At 42.3% G+C, this 21,436-nt stretch overlaps 1 protein-coding gene across 1 annotated transcript; it reads right to left on the bottom strand.

The window, feature by feature from the left end:
• Positions 1 to 7,983: 7,983 nt before the first annotated feature.
• cited1 (Cbp/p300 interacting transactivator with ED-rich tail 1) lies at positions 7,984 to 21,123 on the bottom strand. The gene is made up of 2 exons (XM_085450711.1): positions 20,895 to 21,123; positions 7,984 to 10,357 (listed from the first exon to the last, which is right to left on the bottom strand). Exon 2 carries the CDS (start codon positions 10,336 to 10,338, stop codon positions 9,751 to 9,753), a length of 588 nt encoding a protein of 195 aa, XP_085306837.1. The 5' UTR covers positions 10,339 to 10,357; positions 20,895 to 21,123; the 3' UTR covers positions 7,984 to 9,750.
• Positions 21,124 to 21,436: the final 313 nt, after the last annotated feature.

Genomic DNA, 21,436 nt, shown 5'->3' with positions numbered 1-21,436 from the left:
GCTGTCTGGTCCTATTCTGTCTCCACCAGAGGTTGCCTGCGTACAGCTGTCTTCGTACAGCTGTCTGTTCCTGCTCCAACCCCAGCCAGTGGTCTGTGCTCCGCCCAAGCCAGCACTTGCCAAGCCACATCCAGCCATGCCTTCCACACCTGGTCTGGCATCAATGGCGCCGCCCATGCCTGGTCTGGCACTGCTGGCTCCTGCTAAGTCTGCCAAAGCTGGTGTGGCACCACCTGCCACAGCTGGTCTGGTACTGCCGGTATCGCCAGCGACTGCCACGCCTAGTCTGACACTGCCATCACCTGCCAAGCCTCCCCTGCCCAGTTGGGAAATGCCAGTATTCCAAGCCTGCCACACCTGGTCTGGCACCGCCTGCCAGGCCTGGCACGCCTACTCCAGCACCACCGGCACCTGCCACGCCTGGTCCGGCCCTGCCGGCACCTGCCAAGGCTCCCAAGGGTTTTGGTCTCTACAGTTGCCACCTGCCTGCCAAGCTGCTGGAGAAGTTCCATCACCTCCGTCAGTCCTTAGAGAGGTGCCACTGGCCACGTGGTTGGCCTCCAGAACTGCTCCTGCTTTGTTTGCTGGACTCACTGCTCCTAGTTTTTGTTTTGGACTCTGTAATCTCAAACTGACTCTGAGAAATTGCTTTATCTGTTCATAACAAACATGCTAGATTACTAAAGATCAATCTGCAGGATTATCAAAACATGTAGCAGGGTAACATAATCATAATGCAGGAGCCTTACAGGAAATTTGACCATATTACCCCAGCAGTGAAGACACTTCATTGACTCCCAGTTCAACACAGAACTCTTAGAACCCCTCTGTTAGTTCATAAAGCTCCCAGTGCCCCCAGCACACCTCTGACTATAACCCAGTCAGACCTCTTAGGTCATCAGGTGCAGATCTGTGAACTGTTCACAGAAGATCTAAGTCTGCTGAAGATGCTTTCAGCAGCTGTGGGCTGTGTCTACACTAAAAAACAGATGAAACCTTTTTCATTCTCACAAGCTTAAATTAATAACCCTGTGTGTCGGCGTTAGCTTGTCTTTTACTTCTTTGTAAAGTTTTGTTTTATTGATTTTGTTGTTTCGTGATGTGCATAGTTCTTTAAAAAAACCTTTTTTTTTCAAGTTTACGTGCTGTGAAATGTGTTATAAAAACAAAACTGACCAGTGTGATAATGATGTCAGTATCTCCAGTTTTTCAAACCTAAAACAAAGAAAACTGTATTAAACTAAGCACAGGAGTCATTATTGCTCATAGACATCAACTCAGCAGAGGCTCTTCTGGGTTATCTGGATCATTCAGGAAAAACAGAACAGATTTTTATCGTTTTATGAACAGTTTTTGCAGAATTTCACAAATAATTATCTCATTAACTCAGGAAACCAGAAAAAATACACTAATGGTTTAATGGTTTGCCAACTGTCCCAAAAAACAAAGTTTTAGAAGCCTTTAAACACCCTAACTTAAACCTATCAGTCTTCAAGCCCCCAGCTCTACATTAATAGAGTTGGGGTTATTCACAATGTGACGATGCCTGCCGTGACCAACAGGTCCAGGTCTGTGCACTGATTTCTCCCACAGAGTAATAACAGGACCATGTTTAAAACCTCCATCTCTGGGTGGTTCAGAGCACCCTAGTCAGGAAATCCCAGGTTTGCAGGCAGCTTGCAGTCTTGTTTATACTCACTGAGATAAAACTCCTCCTTGCTTAGTGTCTTCCTTTGCCAAATGCTTCCAACTAATGCAGATATGCCATCTCCCTTTGGAGGAACAGATCCCAAAGACAAACCTGGACTCCATTCACGCCCAATGCAAACACTCCCGTGTGCATATTGGCATATTTATTCTAGTGACTGACTTTCATTTCTTATGATCCTTCCTTTTATTCACAGGTGTATATTTCAGGACAGGGGTTTCCAACAGGATCTCAAACCTACATGTCAATTACAGCATTTAGAGAGATCTGCAACATGGCCTGCAGCCAGAAGGAGCGGGGATCCATCGAGTTCAGATCTTACACGGTATAGCAGACGTCTGGGGAAGTAGTAGAAGCACTTTTTTAAAGAGTGGTATCGATTTCTGTAAGATTAAACACACTTAAGGTATAAAGTAAGGACACGTGTGTTTGATTGAAATCTCTAAAGGATTAGTAAAGGATACAGTACTGCTTAACGTGGATGGAGAGTGTAATAAAGTCCTTCATTTTTTCTTTTTACATTTAAAGTTTCTTTTAAGTAGTTGAAAAATGATGAAAAAAATCAGGTAGTTTGAATTTTTGTCTGCAGCAAATGGAAATGAAAAAGTCTTAGACAGGTTTAGTATTATTTCCTTTTTGATTTAAAATGTCAGCGTATGCACTTACCATCACAGACCAGCAGGTGGAAGCACTGGACTGCAACGTTACAGTCAGGGAGACGTGTAAGTTTTTACATTAGTTTCAGTGGAGCCTCACTTTATGTCCCAGTAATCATACATAAATTAACTGTTTATAAATGACCTTCAGATTAATTTATTTGCTTAAACATACGCACCATTATTGTTGTAGATGCTGGACCTTTATTAGCAGGTGTGTTGTTCTATATACATCAGATCAAAAGTGTTTGCAGATTTCTTTATTTCCCTCCCTCAAACTTCAGAACTGTCCCAAAAATTGAAATAATTTAAAATTGTTTGCATAACCTCCTTGATATAAAATCAACTTTGTACAGCAATCAGTCAACATATATCTGGTTTTATAATTAGGAGGTAGGGATGAGCAGGAAGGAGTTAAACTAGTGCAGACCTGGCAGGAGAGCAGTGAACCTCCTAAAAAGTGTCCTTTAAACAGAGTTATCCCTTATCTCTATCGTGTCAATGATTTTTACAGTCCTTGATGTGCTGGGACATTTTTTCATGACCCTGGAGCCCAGAGGCAGCAGTCAAGCGTGTTACAGATCCTTCCTGTCACATGAAAATTGTGAGGCTGCTTGATTAGTTGTAGAGCGTTTTCAAATATCAGTGTTGCTTTAATAAGATGCCTTTTATAGAGGGTTTCTAAGCTGTAATGATGCTATTTGTTATTCTATTAATGCTAGTTTTAACAAGGGGTTGCCAGGTTTTGGAAAATCCTCCTTTGTTTTGTCGCTTTAAAATGTTTTTTGTTTGTTTTAATGATTTGGGGGAGACCTCTGACATCATCAGTTAAGTCTTCCATCAATCAACAGAAGTGTAACAAACTGCACTTCCTTTACTGGAAGTTTCAAAGCATGAGTTAGTCATAGATTTCCATTTTAAAATCCCAAACTTTACAGCATTTAAAAGCTTTTTTGGATAGTTTTTCCTCTTTATAACAGCTGTAGAGGGGTGATCTTTGGGTCACCACTTTGATTGACTGCTGTCCAGACCTACACAGCTGGAGGGTTTGGTACCTACTTCACCTGCACTAATTCTGAACCGGACCTCTTTGTTGAGCTTGTGTTATTGGTGCATTTCAGAGCATTTTCAATGGAATAACCTGCTACACACTATCCAAGAACTTTGTGCTTCAGTTTTTGTGAATGACAGTGACAGATTTTAACAGGTCAATTAGTTATCAGTAATTAGCAGATAGGTGTGTTACACCTGTAAAGTTTATGAATGCCCTTCATAACCAAGCTTGCTACCATTACCTGATAACTAATTTCTCTCTGCCGGTCTTATTTTTACCTAAGCCTCGACAGATGAATTCAGACGCAACTCTCCCAGGAATTTCCCAGGGATTTCCAGGCTTGAACCAGGGATCTTCCACTTGCTAGGTTTAGCCACTACTCGACTGTCTCATACAAATATGGTAAAGCTAGCCCTAAAGAACAAACAAACAAGCAAACAAATTTTTGGGAGGGGTGGACAATTAATTTAACCACGTTGTCCCACAATTTGAGATACATGGAAAGCTGGGACCAATGTGGAGGATCTTAACAATAAGTTTGTATAAACGTATCTACATTTAATAGCAGAACCAAATTCAGCTTATTGACGGGCCCTTCACAATAGTCCCGGTTTCTAATGTGGTCCCTTAGGAACATTTACTGCCCACCCCTGAATAATATGGCCCTATTGATCAACTGAGGAGCTCCAACAATGGCTGCAGACCCAGAAGAACCAGAACTGGGATCAAGATGGGTGATAGGAGCATGTGAGGCTGGCATGTACTGCAAAACAAACTAATCATACCCAACCAGTAGACTAAGATTCAAAACCTTCAAATGTAGCCTGGGCTGATGTACATGTCAGTCTGGCAGCCAACAGTGATAACTTTCTGTTGGAACAATAGAAGAGAATTAAATATGCTAAGATCAGCATATGCAAAGTTTGACAGCAGTCCACTTCTATGATACTGTAAAACTACGTTAGACACAAAAAGTCACCACAACCACGACTTTTCTTAAACTTTTCCAGGCCTGCCCTGTAATTTTCTATCAGCCCTTTATCACAAAATGAATTTTAATGAAGTAAAGGGCAGAGTGATAATCAGCAAATCAGCAAATCAGCAAATCAGTAAGTTAATCAGCAAACTTATTAATCTTCCCCACAAAATCTTATTAGTGAAACACAGCTTCACTTCATGTTTTTCTCCCAGAACTCCACGTTTCTCCTGCAGCGGCTCTACTCCCAACATTTTGAAAAACTCTCATGGAAACAAGCTCTTAATCGCCTAAAAGCCACAAGGTGGCTGACTGAGCACTCATCTGAACTCATATTCCACTTTAGAGAGAATTTCAGGTTGTTTTGTGAGTTTTGTGAAGAATAGTTTAGTTCAAAAGGTTAATTTGCAGTAGTTGAGGATCAAGAAAAAGAGGAAATGAAAGGCTCTGTACAAATCATCTCAATCATGAACTTTTTCAAGGGAGGACACAGCAAAAAAAACCTCAAAACAAAACAAAAAAAACCATCCTCTCAGCTGGGATTAAACTGGACTGCAAAACAACATACATACACAGACACACACACAGGGACAGTGTGAGGCAGATGGAACAAACCCTGGACTGTCTTCGATCTAAAGAATGTTATTCTGACCCACTTAGACAAAGAGACAGAGGAAGAGGAGAATCAGTGCGTCTGTCTGCTGGATTTGGAGGCGATGAGTAGCATCTTTATTTCTCTCGCCGCGTCAGTGAAGTGATTGTTAAGAAGGAAATACCCAGAAAATCCCTTTTTGAAGAGCGAATAAGGCCTCTGTCAAATTAGTCCTTCAACAGGTTCTCATTAATAGCTGGTGCTCGTGTTTCATTAAAGAAAGTCTGGGCTCATTGACTGAAACTGAGAGCCATATTCACATCGAAAAGTGGCAATGTGCAGCATGCTTGTGCGGGAAAGGGCGAAAGGACTGGATAAGTGTGTGCGTGTGTGTGAAGGCTCAGCTGCTGATAACTAAATAAATCAACAAGGATCTGCATGTTTCTTTTTCCTCCAGCAGCTTTCATCTGGGCAGATTTCCAAACTTGCAGCTTGTTTTTGAACTCTAAAACCCTGTGCGGCCTGTATAACTGAACAAGCACCTGCTTCATGCCTGCTACTCGCCTTACCTTTGTTGTAATGCCATCCCTGCGCTTCTGTGTGTGTGATGGCTTTATTTCCAAGCTTTTCTATGCCTGCAAGGATGCAAACACAGGCAGGCAGGTGTGTTGTTTTGTGTGGTCCAGGATGAAACCCACAATGCTCAGATGACAGACACACCAGGTCGAGGGTGAAAGGCCTTTGTTCCTCCCTTCTCAACTTACCACAAAAGATATACTGTAGGTCGGAGCCTCCATCCTGACACAACACAGCAAAGCCCCTATAGGTGGGTGAGGGATGGGTGAGGAGGGTCAGGTGTCAGCTTGAAGCCTTTTGAGTCAAAAGCATGTGACCATTTGTGAACTAACCCAGTAACCACATCTGTCAGGATCACAAAGGTCCTATAGTTTAGTGATGTATGTACAGCATATCGATATTCTCTTTGCATTTGCACAAACATGTCCGTGTGAATGAATCACCTGTGGGCCGTAAGACCACTAAGAACCCTCTGAGATGCAGCCCTAGCTCTGAACACCAATCCTAAAAAAGAACTTTTTCTGGAAAAAAAATGGAAAACAGTTTGAAGTTTTAATCAACAACTTTTAAAAAGAACAAAAATTATATATACAGTACATGGAAGAAAGTATTGGGCAACATGTGTTAATCTTTAAATTTAGGTATTTTTAGTCCCATTGCCACAGATGCAGGAAATCAGGCACCGAGCTTTTATATTGAAGAATGGATCTTTCCTATGAACTCACAGAATTCAAGTGGGATACTGTAATTGGATGCCACAGCTGCAACAAGACTGTTTGTGAAATTTCCTCCTTCCTAGATATTCCACCATCATCTGTGGTGGGATCAAAGTGGAAGCATTTCAGAACCACAGCAACTCAGCCACGATGTGGCAGACCAGGATTGTGTAGATGTCACCAATGCTCTGTTCTCAGTGACTGCAGAGTTCCAGGGCTGGAGTTTCCATGGCTAAGCTGCTCCTGTAGGTGTAAAATGTAGGTGGCCCAGTATTTTGGCCCATATTGTGGGGTTAGCATCATCTGCCAAGGATTAGTTAGACCTCACAGAGTTAAAGACACTTAGGTTTTGCAGAAATGTGACTGCTAACCATGTGACATTAACTTCCATTTTGGTTGTGTAACAGTCATGATGATCATGTAGGTTCAAGAGAATAAGGCCCCAGTCATAGTGCCCTGGACACCGGTCCATGACCATCTGGCAACAACCAGTTGTTCAGGAAAAGACTGCTGAAGTCCCAGACACAGGCCCACAGACTGGCCAGTGACCACCAATTTTCCCTAGTGACCAACGTGTTGCTGTGTATTCCCCAACTGGTTGGCTGCTAGCATATTACTGCAGATGACCAAAGTTTGAATGGCAAATTTGTCTACTGTAGTTAAACTGGAAATACTGTGACGTGAACTGGAGATGGAGACTGTTTGCCTTCAAAGTAAAACTTTTGTAACATGCTGGCTACAACTCTGAATACAACTTTTACTTTGGAGGCAAAGCCTCTCCATTCCTGGTTTGAATTAAATGTTTACAATTTGTACAGCCCCTGTTAGTTTGTGTGCATTTGCAGACAAACATGGAACAGGAAACCTTAGCAACGTGCTAGCAACCAAAGCAACGACTAGGGCGTTTTTGGTCAACCACCTTCTGTGCAACTGATTTTATCCAGCGGCATCCAGGAACGACTGCCAACCAGTTGGGGAACATAGTTTCTCTACAAACCAGTGGTTGTATCATGCCCAGTGTCGAAATCTTGAGAAATCTGCACTTTAATATTCTCTGAAGAGCAACTAGTGTTTTGTTGGTTTTTTTTTTTTTGCACTACTTGCCACAGCGCAACTTTTCGTATCGATACGAGACCAAGTAAATACAGGGTCAGTATTGCTGATAGCATTAACCTATAAACCTCAGCTTATGTGCAGCAATGTGTCATGATTTATAAGATGAAACCTACATTTTTAAATTCTCATCATTTGAACCACTGCGATTTTTTTTTAACAAAAACAAACCTTTCAGCTTTTTATGCATTTTGAAACTGGGTTTTTTTGTTTGTTTTGAAAACCTAGAATGTAAATATGCCCGTCTCTGAAGCACTTTGTGCCAACTATAAATAAAATAGGCATGAATTAATGCAAAAGGGTTCAGACATGCTTCAAAGAGTGCATTTGAGTGTATTTTTCCATTTCCAGAAAAAAATAATTTAAAGCATTCATTGGTCTACATACTGAACTTGGATAAAAATAAAGTAGCTAGTACCTATCCGATACCAGTACCATATAATATTGACATTTGAATCAATCCGCCCACATCTAATATTTGGTTTGGCTGAGAACCTGGCCAATCAAAGCTGACCTGACCATTTCATAGGTGGTCTTTAAAGAGACGGGAGTTCATTTAAGGCAGAACAACAAAAGAGGCGGCGCAGCGAAGTACCATCTGAGAACATTTATTTATTTTTTGAAAATGAAGGCGTATAAACACATTCTCAGATTAAAAAACAAAATAGTGGGTTTTGGCTTCTCAGAAATGTTTCAAACCTCAATATTATCCTCCATGTCACAAACCCTCACCCTGCTTTACATGTGATAATGCTTTTCAGCTGTTACAATGTCACATGATAGGCACACATGATTCTCATATATTCACATGTTAGATTTATGTTGTGAAACTTTTCATGTAACTGGGAAGAGAAAAAAACAAAACAAAACTTGCACATGTAAAATATAATTCCCTCAGAGCTTTCAACCATATCACATGGCATAGACATGGATTTGACATGCTAAGTTGGTAGTAGTTTACAGTGTAATCCAACACTTTGAGGACTGCTTCGGGGTGAACAGTACAGTTCATTTTCAGGTCACAGCTAATAGCATCAGAGAGGTCAAGAGGTCATGAGGGATTCTTGCATAAATTTCAACCAAAAACAAAGATTTGTTTAATTCTTCATTTGCAATAAGAGATGAACAAAAGACCTCAATGAGACAGTGACAGAGGAGCTGTTTCTGTAACATGGACAGATCAAATGTGCAGCTTAGCTTGGTCTCATCCCTGCTTCACTACAATAGTCCAAATTGTAACTAAAATTGGACTAACACCAGCCTCCAGGCCTAATCACACTTCCTCATCAGGAACACGGAAGTGCAGCGACAACGGTCATGACATAAACGGACCGTTTTAAAGGGGGAGAGCAGGAAAAATAGGAATTTGACTTTGTTTGCTGCTCCGTGTAGCACAGGATCCCTGCCACTAGCTATCCCACCCTTCCTCATCAACTTTCAGGCCGGACAACAAAACACACCCATTCCACATTTCTGGATCTAACTCGCTGAGGTGACTTTAGGTTCGCTACAGAAGTGCTCCTTGTCTGCTTGTCTCCTGATGGGGGATCAGCCACCGTCTTAAATAACGTGTTGTATGACTACGGCTGTTTGAACGAAATTCAAACAAGAAAATAAAGAAGTGCACAGAGATAACCAAGTCTAAGACAATCATTTCCTTTGTGAAGCCGAGAGACAGGAGTTCCTTTCCCATGAGACCAGAGCTTAATATTGTGTATAAGAAAACAGGAAGCGTAGTGTTTGCCATCCTTTGCAATTCTCCCACAAAGTCGTGCCTCTCATTTTCCTTAATCGTCCACTTGATCAATTCAGGGCGGTACTAAGAAAAGAGGGGGGATCGAGTCCAACAGGTGTACCTTACTCCTCTCTAAAGAGGGTGGCTCGGATGTCTTTGTCAGCTCTTCTCGTGTCAGTCAACTTGTTTTCATTAAGGCCGAATGATGGAGCGATGGAGGAAACAGGATAGGAGCAGGAGTGAGTCTTAGACTCCTCGTTTCTGCTCATACTCTGCTGATGTTTCTGCTCTTTTACATGAAAGGGAAGTACAGTTCAGAGTGGGAGCACCTCTGGTTTCATCTCGGTGAAGAAAAGCAGCACTGATTCCTTTACAGAAACAAGAAAATCAAAAGCAAGCTTGTCTTTTCTTTTGTCTGCCCGTAGGAGGGTATGAAAGCAAAACAGAAACAGAGAGCGAGCCTCTAATCGCTTTTCTCCATCGGTCAGCGTCTCTTCTGTTTCCTCGTTTTATTAGCCAACAAAGGGAGGAAAGAAAAACCAAACATTGAGAGAAGTCCTCTCTCTCTCTCTCTCGTTGTCAATCAATTCCACTTTATCCATGTGCTTCCCCCACCCTCATAGGTCAGCATCCAGCTGGCACATCCGACATGAAGTCGAACTCGTTCTGTCCCAGCCAGAGCTCGGGCAGCTCGTTGGCCCGGTCCAAACCTAGCTCCACCACCAGAGACATGAGGACCTCCTCGTCCACAGGGTCAAAGTCGATAATCCCACCAGCGCTGGAACTTTGGTTGGCCATGCCAATCCCGACACCCATCCCGCCTCCTCCAAGGCCTCCAGACGGTGCCAACAGCTGATTACCCGCTCCCAGCTGCGGGGGTCCAAAGCCTCTTTGAGGCCCTCCAGGCCCAGAGTGTCCGCCAGAGGCACTGGCAAGGTTTTGGTAGTGTGAGTTGAGCTTCTGCAGCTGCATGCTGGCGATGAGGTGCGGCCCCGTTTGCAGGCAGAAGGGCTGCGGCTTGGAGAGAGGCGTCGAGGACAGGGCCGATCCACGAGAGGACGCGGGGCCGGTGGATGGGGAAAAGGGCGCCACGGAGGTTTTGGAGGACGGGTAGTGGAGGAGGGAGTTGAGAGGAGAGGTGGAAGAGGAAGAGGAGGAGGAGAGGTCCTTCATTGCAGCGTGGGCGTGGCCAGGAAACAGCAGTGAGGTCATCACAGGGAAAACCCAGAACCTGCAGGAGGGGGGAAAGAAGGAAGAGAGAAGAGGTGTTACGTAATGTCATCAAACTGGGACACGAGGAGGAAGAGATAAGATTGTTAGCTGAGTAGAGGCTCTGATAACCAGTTACATCATAGAGGGAAGATATCAATAATGATAAGACCTCAGTAAGATGGCTGAGACAATTCACGGTAAAAAAAAAATATGAAAAGATGTTCATGAAGAAGCTCTTTATTTGCTAGAAAACATTTAATTTACACTTTAAATTATTCAATTCTTTCATTTAACCTATGAAGTTGCATGAAGCAGGTATAACCAGTGTTTAGATAACAAGCAGAAAGTCTGAAGGTTCTCAGTCATCCAGGTCATTGGAGTCTCTTAGTCTCTTAGAACTAAAGATGCTTCTCGGATGAGAGATGAAACGTCTTCAAGAAACTTAAGTCCAGATGCTTTAGACAACAAACAAAAACGTGACTCCTCAACTTCACACACTGGACACACAAAACTATGAAAACTGTTTTCTGAAAACAGTTACAGCACATTAGCAATGCAACCTCGGAGAATATGTACAATACGTTAAACCTACGCACACGCTGCACATCATGCCTCAGTGGGACATTTAGAGCCAGAGTTGCTGCTGCTTTAAAGAGGCCCACTCCTTGGCTGTCTCTTTGTGTGATGGAGAGCAGCACGCAGGTGTCTATCGCTTCATTTTTAGCCCTTTCTCGCTCACGTCCGTCCTTCGCTCTTGTGTAAAAGCAATGCGTCATTACGGCAGCAACAATGGTAAGTTATTAAAGTAAAAGGCAGGAGCTCCTTTTTGTTTGCATTTGGCTGCTGGGTTACTCGCGTCACCACAAATTTTAGTGCAAGGCTCGAAGGGCTGTTGACGCCATGTATGCAGTGAGGCTCCAGGAGTAAATATCCCATTCATATCTTCCATCCTGCATCAGAAAGACAACCTGTCCGGGGTGTACCCCACCTCTCGCCTGTTGGCAGCCGAGACAGGCTCCAGGCCCCCCGCATCCCTGATAAGGATAAGTGGAAGAGAATGGATGGATCCATAGGGATTTGGAAATGGAGAATGTTCACCTTCAGAGTAAAAGCTGTGAACAGCACTGCAGTCAACATGTTTCAAATGGTGCAACTTCTAATGTGAGAAGGTGGAGAAGTTCAGCCTTCTCCACTTGTGCTGTTACACTTTTTCACAGTTTCACTGCAGCTCGGAGTGTATCTGTGGTCCGTCACTTCCAATCTTATAACAACTACAGCACCAACTAAAGCAACAAGTTGGGGAATACTGGTTTGTGGAATACGTGGACCAGTCTGCAGGCCTGCACGACTAGGGCCTTACTCACGTTATACTACTGGGATCAAACCCTCACAACCACTAACAATCCTACTTTATCATCATGACTGTCACAGTTACACATTAAACGTCATGTGGGTAGTGGTCACGTGTCTGCAAAACCTTACTGTAAAGATTTTCTGAATAGAGAAAACGAATGGGGAAATTCCCTTCCTGAACTAATAATAGCACAGCTAACTTCTGTCTTGAAGAAATGGTTTGGGATGTAGAACCCAGGAAGAACCTACAGACAGCCCTTTCACACCTGTGGTGTTTAGTCAGTTGTCCTCCTTGGTGCGGCTCGTTTGTGCGGATGTGAACACAGTAATCACACTCTGGCACAAAGACCTCAATGCAGTTCCAAATGAAGTCAGCACGGTTCGTTTATTGAATTTGTCAATTTAATCCAATCTTAATCAGACACAACTAAAAGGTGTACCTTGCAAGTTTAAGCTAAACACTTTGCATTCTGGGATGTGTCCCATAGATGTTTAGCACGAGTTAGCAACTAGCCATGAAAGGAAGGTAAATTCTCCAGGTTCTCCAATAGTCTCCAACATCATCTTCTTGTATTTAACTCTGTTGCACCCGCCCCAAACACATCTGGCCAATGAGACTGAACATTCTCACATAGTTTGTAATGATGCATTATGGGTCGTTTTGAGTTTGCTTGTAGCTTTTTCCTGTAGCTTGGTTTGACAGATCAAATCAGATCAACTGATCTGGACCCGAGTAAACAAACTACAGCTTTGTGATACACATCACATACAAAAGTAACTTTGGCGCATTTCCATAAATTTTGACTTAGTCCTTCACCTTTTGGTTTTCATTCATAAATGTCAGACAAACAGCCGCTCTATTAGCCTTCCTTTGTGATGAGTTTTTAAAAGTAAAAGACTGTAGAAGTTCCAGATACCTAAAAACATTTCTTCTCACAATGAGAAATGGATTACTGGGGACACGAGTAACACATGTGACAAATGAGGAAAGGATCACAAACATCCTAAACGGTCAATTAAAAGCGTTTCCTGACAAACATGCAGCCGCTTCAGACCGCAACAACAAAGGCATTGTTGACCCAACAGGCGCGGTAAATCACTGAAGTCACATCTGTCTGGGGAACGCACCATGAGGTGAGGCATGACTGTGTGTGTGTGTGTGTGTGTGTGTGTGTGTGTGTGTGTGTGTGTGAGTGAGAGAGAGACTGATGCCTGCCTTTCCCTCTTGACCTATTGAGCAGCAAATTAACCATGAAAAAGCCTGCAAGGAGAAGGCCTGTGGGTACCTATGGGGTTAGTGAGTGTTTATAGGTGTAGGTGTGTGTGTGTGTGTGTGTGTGTGTGTGTGTGTGTGTGTGTGTGAGTGTGTGTGTGAGAGAGAGAGCCTTTGAGGATCTCAAAGAGTGATTGGCTCATGTGGGAGGATAAATACATATGGGCCCTGAGAAGAGGCCATATGTGCCTGTGACTGTGTGTATGTGCATGAGTGTGAGCAGCAAGAAAAAGTTGCCGAGTTGTGTGGGTAGAGATAAAAAGGGTGAGTGAAATGCAACGTGTGTGTGCAGAGAGACTCCTAAAGGCTCATGTTGTCCCTCAGCTGGTTTATATTACACACAGTTCAAACTGCATGTGTGTCCGCATACACACAATCATGCGGCTATCCTTTGAGTAAGTTAATCGCCTAATGATATGTGCTGATCCACACACACACACACACACACACACACACACACACACACACCTCTCAGCACTGGCTCTTATTTAGCGAGAACATAATTGCTACAGGCAGGCATGCAGCTGCACTCAACTGATAGAGTTAGAGCGCGCGCACACACACACACACACACACACACACACAGAAACCTGCCATTGACAGCTGTTTGGTATCTTTGTGTGTGTGCGTGCATGTGTGTTCATTATTCATTGACTGATTACTGTCAGGGCCAGACTGCACATGGTGTCTCTGCTCAACAGCTTTCCAGCACACGAGTCCAAAACACACAGACACACACACACATACATAAAGGTCTTGCAAAGCTTCTATGTATGGGCTCAAAATGTGGTCATAAATATTTTGTACTTGTAAATTGGTTTTGTACTTGTAAATCAGGATTTGTATGTGTAAAAAAAAAAAAAAAAAAAAAAAAAAAAAAAAAAAAAAAAAAATTTGTGTGTGCGTAAAAAAGATTTGTGTGTGGACTTAGCCAAAAAAAAAAAAAAAAAACCCTGCGAGTTACAAGTACGAATTTTGACCCCATTTTTCTTCCTTTCATCTGATTGGTCAATGTCGTGTCAATCACAAATGTAACAATCCAATCAGAGAACAGATGGGTTTGGCTGTCAGAGGGGCGCTTTTTTGAACATGCCAACCCAGCGTTTTCCTTCATCACCACGAAGGAAAACAGTCTGTGGTCGTCCGAGTTTGGTGATTTTTGTGTCACAGGTCTACGTGTTTAATACAGGGACTTCCACAGCCTTTTCAACAGCGCTGCGGGGTGGGGGCGGGCAGTGTTTTGGAAATGACAGTCTTCATTACAAAGCTGTCCTTCGTTATGAATTAGCATAGATGTTTTTAACATTTGAAGAACTAGCAAAAAAACCCAGAAACTCTTGTAGAGGACATAAAGTCAGAGATAGAAACGACAAGGAGCAGGTGCTTCTAGTACAGGTAGAGCTGCTGCAAAAACCCACAGAGCCCAGCAGCCAGCGTAACAAATTCTGGATCTTTTGCTTTTAGTTAGCAGTTAGCATTAGCAGCACATCCTGCATCCGATGTGAAAGGACATTTATGCTGCGCACATTTATGCTGCGCACATTTATGCTGCGCACATTTATGCTGCGCACATTTATGCTGCGCACATTTATGCTGCGCACTGTGACTCACAGTAACTTTGTGTTAAACTAATCCTAAAGTAATAATGGTATTTCTAACCACTGATATACCACAACTTTATCCTTTCAACAGCTACTGAAAGTTAGGGGACCTAGCTGCTATCAGATATTTATATAGAGACCCTCCAGCTTCAAACTGTATTACCCTTCAAGGACCAGTTCAAAAAAGCGCCCCTCCGACAGCCAAACCCATCTGTTCTCTGATTGGATTGTTACATTTGTGATTGACATGACATTGGTCAATCAGATAAAAGGAAGAAAAATAGTGTCAAAATTCGTACTTGTAACTTGCAGGGTTTTTTTTTTTGGCTAAGTCCACACACAAATCTTTGTTACGCACACACAAATTCTTTTTACATATACGAAACTGATTTACAAGTACAAAATATTTATGACCACATTTTGAGCCCATTTCTATAATACATACATTTTAAACTTTATATGGTAAAACCAGCCTTAACCTGTGTGGCCCTGGGACCATAAATGGTCCCTTTAGGTTTTCAGTTACAAGCCATTTGCACTGTGTTGAATGGAATATAGCCAAATTCTCTAAAAAAAAGTTTGGCATAATTTCATTTCAAAATTCAAGTCTGACTTCCGGAAATTAGCTTCAGTGGCTAAGCTAGCGATAAACTTACACTATCGGTCCTAGTGGTCGATTTGTGCCCCATTGAAACCCATTATAAACGCTATTTTTCACGGCAAAAAAATTACAGTCAAATCGATCGTGATCGGTTATGTTTCCGCTTCCGCTTGCAGTACTGGCCTTAGAGTTGTAATTTTTTTATTTGTCCACCGGGTGGCGCCCTTGCTCCACATTTGATCCCTGCTGGAAAACAGCGGGCTGCTTGGATAGACCTGCGGGAAACGAAGCCTCATTTCCGGCGTGCAGCAGCGGCTTCGCCCGCTGATCGGGCGGGACCATTTTTCGGTCCCTAGGACCGTTAGAGGGTGCTTTTTTTTTTTTAGTCAACAGGAAATGACGTATTTGTTGTCACGTGGTATCGGACGTGTGGGCTGGAAAAAGCAGTCCCCGGTGATCGTGCCCCGGTGATCGTCGCGACTTACCCCGGCAACATGCACTTATTTCGGCCTAGAGGAGGAGCATTTGCCGCCTGGAGACCATTTTCTGGTCCTGAAAAAAAAAAAAAAAAAAAAAAAAAAAAAGGCGATCGAAATGACTGTTGGTGCCAATCTTTAGTCCATCTAAAGGCCTAATTACAATAACAAAGAAATATTACTTCAAATGTTTTTTTTGGAAAATATTTAGTTTTTTGTTTTTTGGGGCTAAAAAAACGGCGCTCATGTAATAAAACTGGGATTTAAAGGGTTAAAACAACGAAAATATAATTAAAACTTTATATGAATATTTCAGGGAGAAGTAGTTTTAAAAGACTGACCAATTTAAAGTGGAAAAAAATATGAATATATAATCTTTTTATTGCACTTTTGGGGCGGGACCATTTATGGTCCCCAGGGCTCGGAAGGGGTGCATTTTTAAAGGGCCACACAGGGGTTACAATTTTTGGCTTTGATATATTCAGATTAAATACAGCAACCAAAAAGTCCAAACAGCCTCCTCCTGCAGTTCCTTGTGACTGCCTCTAAAAGTTAATCAATCTCCATAGACTCCAGTGTTAAAGTGCTCCACTTTAGAGCATTAAAAAACAAACAAACAAAAAAACAACAACAAAATTTAGCAGTCTGTACCTGTGCTAGTACAACTACATGATCCTTGATGACAAAACAAAATGATGGTTGTACAGTAGCCACCTAATGCTACGTAAGCATTAGCGTTTAAAATTACATTTAATCAGTGAACAGTCTGGAGTGTTCTCTCCTCCAGAAGGAGTACGGCTCAGACTAACTTGCATTCTTTTTAAATTGCCAGCAAGGGGCGGTGCCTCTAGTTGCGACTTCAGGTTTACTTGCTGCATGTAAGGATGTACTGTGTGAGTCTTTATTCAGTCCAAGTGACATCATTGAGAAGCAATATAGATTAAAACATGCTTTTATACCACTGTTAACAACTGCAACAGCATCAATAATTACAATAATAGCACTACTACCACCATTATTAACTTTCACCACTAATACCACCACTACACTTTATTTTTTATTCATACCCCCACCACTACTATTTATACCACTATCACCATGACTACCTGCTACTACTGATACCACAACTACTGCTACTCCTACTGCCAACAACCACCCTTCTCCCCCATCACCATTACGAATAACCAAACCACTACCACCAACACCAAACATTATTATTATTATTGATCATAATGTTACAAAGAAGAAAATTATAATAAAGGCAAACCAATAAACAGAATAGCCCTATCTGCTCCCTTCTTTTATCAAATGCATCACTTTCTCCACGAGCTTCTCTATAAACACTTTCCTGATGATTTTATGGGCTTGATTGCTTCTTTCAGGTCATCTTGAATAAAACATGGAGGTAACTTTGCAATTTACAGTCATTATTAGAGTCAGAAAGGAGGATTATCCAGGGCTGAGGACCTGTCAGTCACTAGTTGTTAGCCGATAAGTGCCATTAGTTTCCTCACTCATCATGTACGGTTTTACAAAAGGACCTTACAGAAGGGCAAACTGTGACGTCACGTCCTACGTCTATGATCAAAAACCAATGAAACAAGTCAAACCACCATTGCAGCACAAGTTGCTTCTCTGAGACACATAAGTCAGATATAATAAACCTCAGAAAAATCACAAATTAAAACACATGGAAGAATCTTAACAGCAAACAGAGTGTTAGAAGCATTAAAGTCTTATTCTGAGGTACAATCAGCAGATCTGTTCCATGCTTTTTAAATCAGATTTTACCAGTGATGCTATTTCTGACTTTTTTCTTTTACATTTTGGTAACCACAGAGATTGAAATGAATAAATTCAAATAACACTTCAAAAATAACTTCCCAGGTAAGCGCCTGGAGATTATGGCCACCGTGTGGAGAGACTTCTCCGGTGTCCATTAAGCTCAGACTACATCTGGAGTGGCCATCCTTGCCTTTTGTTGCCAGCACAGTTACCGTCTCGTTCCCCTCGATCAGCTTCAGTCTTAATTGACGTTGAAGGGGCTTAATCACATCTTAAACGTTGCTCCCCAAACAAGGAGCAGAGAACACACACAAAAAAAAAAAAATTACAGATGCTGCCACATGTGCAGAAACCCAACATGTTTTATGCAGGCTGACTTCTGCTGACCTGATGTGCCAAATTGTTTGTTACTTGGAGCCATCTGGGAAGTGCTCCATGGAAGCTGGCGCATATGAGATACTTTGTAGGTCATTAAATGAACCTCTGTGTACTGAGGACTGAACTGAACCAATCAGATGAATGAACAACACTTTGAAGAGAGCAACAACAAGGAAAAGCTAGCTAAAAAAGAAGAAAACAAACCAAAAGAAAATCACAGCACAGTTGTTATGATGATGGGAGCTATCCAGAAAAGCCACAATCAGGCTGTAAATGTGGTTTTAAATGCTATAACGTTACAATCGGAGTCTATGGGGATTGACTCATTTTTTTGGAAGCAGGCTCAAGTGGCCACTAGAGGAAGTGCAGGTTTGGGTTTTTTTTTTGCTTCATTTTTTATTAATGAGGAAATAAAGTGAATGTATTCTTCAACAACCTCCTTCAACATTGATTATCAAAGCTGCCTGCTGGATAACTTTTCAGTTTGCAGTCAGTTGTATTGAACTTGACACTCGTTCCTCACTACATTTTCTAAATTCAACATCCCAGAGCTCTGTTATTGTTTTTTTTCTCTTTTTAGATATTTTTAAAAAGCTGGTTTCTGGTATCTGTTTGGGAAAATCTGTGTATTTAATTTCTGGGCTGAGCTTCTTTGGGTGTAAAACAGAAACTTCCTTCCTTAACGGCTTGTTTCGGTTTAAATCATCACAGACCTCGTGGTTTACACGTGCCACATATCAGAAATTGTGGGTATTTAAGCTGCCAGATGCAGTCAGAGATGAGAGGGGGAGGCATAAAAGCCAAATAAAAGAAGATGAAGCTTCTTTGTTCTTGGTTTTAAAAGCAAAAATAAGGATTTTACATTGAGTTGGGAGACTTCTGCTAAAAGTGATGAATATGACTTGTTTGTCCTCTGCTAGTGCCTTCTGTTTCAGTCAGATGCGAGGATGAAGCGGGAGGGCCGGGGTTAGGAAGGATGCAGTGTGTGAAACGGCTGGACGAGGGCCAGTATTTTTTTTTCCTGTTCACAGCTGACCGGGGCTCATTGTGTTCTCCCACAGCTTTTTATGAGATTGGTGAAATCAGCCCTGGCTTCTTGTTTCCCTGTAAATTCTTTCATTAGCAATCCAGGCTCCTGTGTTGGCTTGCAGAGTGGCTCCTGTTTGTTTTAATTAGAAGCAAGGAAAGTCTGCTCTCCCTCGAAACTGACAACAACACAGTTTTCAAGCACAAAAACATCAAGAAATTATGAGAACTGAGCATTCTGATATCTTTGCGTGGCACCTTTTGTTTTCCTGGAAAGTTGAATTTTAAATTAAATGAGCAAATCCTCTGAAAGGGGTCCATTTTTGGAAGCTTTTATTTTGAAATTGACTGTCCAGCAAGTAATCAATTAAAAAATTAGCTTCCAGCACTAGTTAAAGTTAGAGTTGGATGTCTCGAGACCGGTCTTGGTCTTGACAGACTTTGGTCTTGGTCTTGTCTTAGTCTCGGATCCCTCGATCTTGTCTTGTCCTGGTGTCTCGGTCTTGCTTTCTCAGATCAACATAGTGGTCGGGAGATTTGGAATCAACAGTATCCATGACACACAACGTAACGTTCGATAATGTGTCATGCGCAAAAGCATCAGCTCTAAGAGCCGTGCTTAGAGAGTGCTTTGTAGTGAATCAGAAGAGTCGACTCCCATTGAGCGAGAGCCGGATCCTCACTTGATTTCCTTTCGCTGCTCAGCTCTCACACAGTGGCTCAGCTATGCTCCAATCCCTCCATATTGTGGCCAATCACATGCGAGGATATAGGATAATATCATTGTGTAAAAAACAGAGAGGGTGAGAGACGCAACAGTCAAGTGGAGTGTGCGTCTGTCCTCTCAGTAAGTGAGTGAGACAGCAGACAGCGGTGAGGAGGGCTGTGCGAGTGCATCACAAAAACACATAAATATGCCTGACACCTGTAAACGAATCAGCAAAAAAGTCTTTAAACTGCAGGTTTAAAGACTTTTTTTGTCTCGGTCTCGACTTTGTCTTGACTCGGTCTGTCTTGGTTTCGTCTTGGTCTCGATACCCTCTGGTCTTGGTATTGTCTTAGTCTTGGTTTAGGTGGTCTTGACTACAAGTCTAGTTAAAGTACCAATAAAGTGACTAGTTGACTACATTTACTCCCCATAACCTTTACATAGGTCTTAATTTCTCATTTGTATCCTAACATATGTACGTGTGCATTCATATTGTGAGTATTTATATAGATGTACATAATCTACATACTGTAAATACCATATACTCCATTTCTGTACCAGTATGTTTTCTCCACTATGGCAATAAGACAAATTTGACAATGAACATAATTCGGATTTTGATCCACTGTTTATCAGGAAGACTGTAAACACTTCCCACAATTTAAGTGATTTTGTCCAAGTTGGAATGACAGGATAAGCTTTTCCAAATAATTTCCTGCCACTGATTTAAACTGACAGCTAAAGTGGAGAGCAGGGGCAGAGCTGCAGTTGGGAAGCTTGCAACTTCATTAAAAGTACTCTGGTTCCACAGACCTGACACCCCGTTGATCTGAAGCTTTCCCTCCAAAAACAAAAAGTCAGGGAGTGTAAAGTCCACATGTGATCAGAATATTGCAGCAGTGCTGTGATGTATCACCAAACCACCAACTCACAAGGGTTTCAATTACACAATTAAGCCCTGAAGAGCAAAACTGAAACGTCTGTCTCCGTCTCACACACACCATATGGTGCCCCTTCCCTCCGTCCCCAGCCTGACTGGTCACTCCTTTTAATTACCTTCACACTGAGGGTAGTTAATGAGAAGCCAATTAAAAAGAACGACTTAAAAAGGAGCGAGCAGCAGCTCAAAGTCGCCCAAGTTATCCATTAAAATAAATGTAAAAAAACAACAAAAAACTTCACTGCACTTGTGCCTGAAAAGGCTCCAGCTGCGGGCAGAAACCGCTTGACCTCATTTTAAAAGTGTTAAGCAAACACCGGAGAAGAGAGAAGGAAACTTTCCGCAGGATTTAGCGCACACTGACGGCTGCGGTCACAGCGCAAAACAGCGCAACGGAGTAGATGATGGACCCACCTGTGAGGAAAAGCCGCCGTCCCGTGCAGGCTGGAGAGCAAAAAGCAGACTTAAATGAAAGTGGGAGAGAAAAGTAGACTTAAAGAGCCGAGTCCGTACAGTCCGTAGCGCTGGGAATAAAAGCCGGTTGGTACCGATTTCAGAGAGAAGCTGAGAGCTGCTCAGGTCCGCTGATACGCGCACAGAGACGTCGGAGGGTTTGTCCGCTCCTCAGCGAGCGCGCTGCTGAATAAAAAGCATTTTGTGCTTCTCTTCTCACCGACCAGCCCCGGTGTGTGTGTGTGTGTGTGTGATATCTGCAAACCACGGACTGGATTCATACTGGATCCGGATCATGGAGCCGCTGAAGAGGCTTTAAATCTCAGTATAATAGAATAGAATAGAATTCAACTTTATTGTCATTGCACATGCACAGGTACAGGGCAACGAAATGCAGTTTGCATCCATCCAGAAGTGCTTTAGTGATATAGATATATTACAATATATATTAGCAATAATATAGATATGTGAGTATATTACAGAAATGGGTCTATTATGGTATG

The sequence above is a fragment of the Copadichromis virginalis genome, linkage group LG3 (genome assembly GCF_057382275.1).
Source record: "Copadichromis virginalis isolate Kocher_CV1m ecotype Utaka linkage group LG3, C_Virginalis_male_GT1.1, whole genome shotgun sequence".
Lineage (NCBI taxonomy): Eukaryota > Metazoa > Chordata > Actinopteri > Cichliformes > Cichlidae > Copadichromis > Copadichromis virginalis.
Note: the sequence above shows the minus strand (reverse complement) of the source record. Positions and strands in the feature narration are given on the sequence as shown.

What these genes read in the sequence shown, in the direction of transcription:
- cited1 (XM_085450711.1), bottom strand. Translation starts at nt 10,338, where the DNA reads ATGACCTCACTGCTGTTTCCTGGCCACGCCCACGCTGCAATGAAGGAC.